Genomic DNA, 3,043 nt, shown 5'->3' on the forward strand with positions numbered 1-3,043 from the left:
CCCAGAATTTTGCACAGCATCGAATGGACAATATGGAAGGCCTCTTCTCCTAAGCGTACTTGGGATGTCCTACAAAGGATGAAACAGCTCTGCCTTCTCATTCCTTCTCCTCCAAATCAATGGCTCCTCTCAACAGTTCCAGCCTAAATACTTTCCCGGTTCTCAGACAAGTGAATTCCAACAGCCACGGTTTGCAAGGACCATTTGGGCACTCACGTCCCGTCAATGGAACAGCCTGAAAAGAACTTGGCATCCAAGAGATTTAACCTTTCAAGAGGCAATTATGGTGATATTTTTATAGGCTTCCCATTTTTATCATACTGGTAAACAAGCATTTTGATACAATGTGAGTTGGCGGGGGATATCCAGGGACTGCTGGTTATGGAAAAGTTATGGTTCGTATAGAACTGAACAGGCTGCTTCTGACACTTGAAGAAGGCCTTGAGGGTTGCGGCGGCCATGGTGCGGAATCTCTTGCTAATGAAGCAGTACAGGAAGAAATTGATGGCCGTGTTCAGCAGCGCCAGCATGTTGGCCACATCGGAGACAATGTGGACCGACCACCGGTTGTCTTTCGGCGAGACGTAAAGGTGATACAAGATCATGATAATCCTCGGCGCCCAAAGGATGGCAAAGATGGAGGTGATGGTGAACAAAATGGCCGTCGTCTTCCCAGTGGAGTAGCCTCGCAGGCGGAAGTGACACTTCTGCCGTAGCTTGTACACGATGATGGAATTCAGGATGAAGAAAATGGAGCAGGGCACCAAATAGATGGTGAAACAGTGGACCCAGATGAAGATGTGGTGGACCAGTGTGCTTTTGTAGTCTTCTAGCCACACTTTGGGCCACCAGTAATAAGGGATGCTTGTCAGAAAGCAAATGATGTAAACACTTACGATGACTTTCCGGGTGCGGGCTGGGTAAGAAACCATGTGGTACTTCAGAGGATGGCAGACCGCAATGTACCGGTCGATGGTGAGAGGCACGGTAATCCAAATAGAGGTGTGAATGGAGGAAAACTCCAAGACGTCGACAATTCTGTCCAGGACCTCTGGCATTTGCTCTTTCAGGATGAAGTCTTCCAACAAAAAGTCCACAAAGACAATGAAGAAAAGCACCAGCAAGTCTGCGGCTGCTAGAGCTAAAAGGTAATTGTAGGAGGACTTCTGCCGGCGAGCCACCAACTGTGACAGAATGATGACTGTCAAGATGTTTGCTAGAGAGAAAGAAAGAGAGAGAGAGAGAGAGAGAGAGGAGGTCCGTGAGCTTCCCAATGGTCATGATCTGAATAGTCAAACAGTTTAAAATATATATCCCAATTGCATTTTAGCCTTTACAGTATAATCTCACAGCTCTGTCACAGACAGCGATGGACTCTCGTCTAGGGACAACCGCCACCACTGAAACTGCTCTGGATCTGCTTAACCCTTTGCTATCCAACCCCTTATTGTTTGGCAGTGTTTCCTCCAGAGGGGTCTTCCACACCATCTCTTAGTGGAGATCCTACTACTGGGGATGCTAGGGATTGAATTTGGGGTCTGGCTCAAGTGGTTAAGACGCTGAACTGCAGGCTGCGGAAGGTCAGTAGTTCAGCAGTTCGAGACCTGGGTGCCCCAAGACGGGGTGAGCTCCTGTCTCTAGTTCCAGCTCCTGCCAACCTAGCAGTTCAAAAGCAAGAAATTACAAGTAGATAAATAGGTACCACTTCGGTGGGAAGGTAACAGCGTTCCGTTCGCCTTGGTGTTTAGTCATGCCGGCCACATGACCACGGAAACGTCTTCGGACAGCGCTGGCTCTTCGGCTTGGAAACGGAGATGAGCACCGCAACCCTAGAGTCGGATTCGACTGGCTTTCGAGCAAGGGAACCTTTACCTTTACAAAGCAGTTGCTCTCGCATGAAGCTATGGAATCTCAACAACAATACAGTCACTGAGGACAAGAAACTGCCCTCTACGGAGCTAAAACATATGTCTGTCAAGGTCAGTGTAATCTACTGTGGCTGGCACCAGCTCTTCGGGGTGTGATGCAGTCAAACTGGAGGTGGCAGGGACTGAAACTTAGGTCTCCCGAAGGCAAAGCAGATACTCTGCCCCTGAGTCACAGCCCAGCTCCCATTCTCAAATCAGACCCTGCTTTTATTCCAGAGTTTCTGCAAAACTGTGCTGGCTCTCCTCACCCAGGCCTACCTTTCCCAAACTTTGCTGCCGCAGTCGGTTCTATTCGTTCATGAACAAAGCGACCGAGGTTTCCTGGCAGCCTCCCTTGCCAAGTATTGACATTTTTTGCATGCGTGCAGTAATTACTTCTCTTGCAGAACTAATGCACCCTGTTTAATGTTAAACGTCTGATCGTGCTGATTGCCTTTTCAAGGCCAATCTCTCCCCTTATAATAATCGGGACTTCAGGTGGTAAGATTCGATGCGCGCCAAAACCAGTGGGCCCGCTCATCTGCCATTCACCCCAGCCCCTTTCCATTGGCTGCCTTGCCTTGCAGCCTTGCATCAATCCTGCCCACAGACCTGCTGCCCAGGGTCTGGCCCTCAGTCTCCAGGGAGGCATTGGGCGGGGTGGACGCTCGGGCGAGCCAGGAGGACAGGCCAGCTGGTCTCAATGCAGCCTAGTCAATCCCTCCGGCCCCGGGCCGAGCCAGCCTGGGCTTCACCGCCTCCCCTTCTCTCTAAGAGCCGGCTTGCTCAGCCTCCACGTGACCACGGGGAAGCCGAGCAAGCGAAGGGAAGGAAAGGCGCTTTACACCGCCTCCCCTTCCCTCTGACAGCCGGCTTGCCTTCAGAAGGGCACCGTCCAGGGCCCTCCCCACCGCTGCCCGGTTCTTGCCCTCCTCTGTTGCTGCTTCTCCCGTGGGCCGGCCAAGTGCTCCCATTGTGCCGCCCATCACCAGCCTGTCTTTGCCCACCCTGGCTTCTGCAGCTACTGTGAGGGCCGGGGTGTGTGCGGCCTCTCCTTCCCCAGCGTGCTGCACGTCCCCGGCCCATCTCCCCCCTTCTCAAGCTGCTGGGAGGGCCAGGTGGTGTGCTCCCTCCCC

The 3,043-nt window shown here is 52.2% G+C and overlaps 1 protein-coding gene across 1 annotated transcript in view; it reads right to left on the reverse strand.

The window, feature by feature from the left end:
* Positions 1–281: 281 nt before the first annotated feature.
* Positions 282–3,043, reverse strand: part of GPR139 (G protein-coupled receptor 139) — a 30,236-nt gene continuing 27,474 nt past the window's right edge. The window contains exon 2 of the mRNA XM_015416128.1: positions 282–1,216. Within this exon, the coding sequence (XP_015271614.1) occupies positions 282–1,216 (935 nt within the window). The remainder of the gene's footprint in view (positions 1,217–3,043) is intronic.

This window comes from Gekko japonicus, unplaced genomic scaffold, assembly GCF_001447785.1.
Source record: "Gekko japonicus isolate JY-2015 unplaced genomic scaffold, Gekko_japonicus_V1.1 scaffold321, whole genome shotgun sequence".
NCBI classification, from domain to species: domain Eukaryota; kingdom Metazoa; phylum Chordata; class Lepidosauria; order Squamata; family Gekkonidae; genus Gekko; species Gekko japonicus.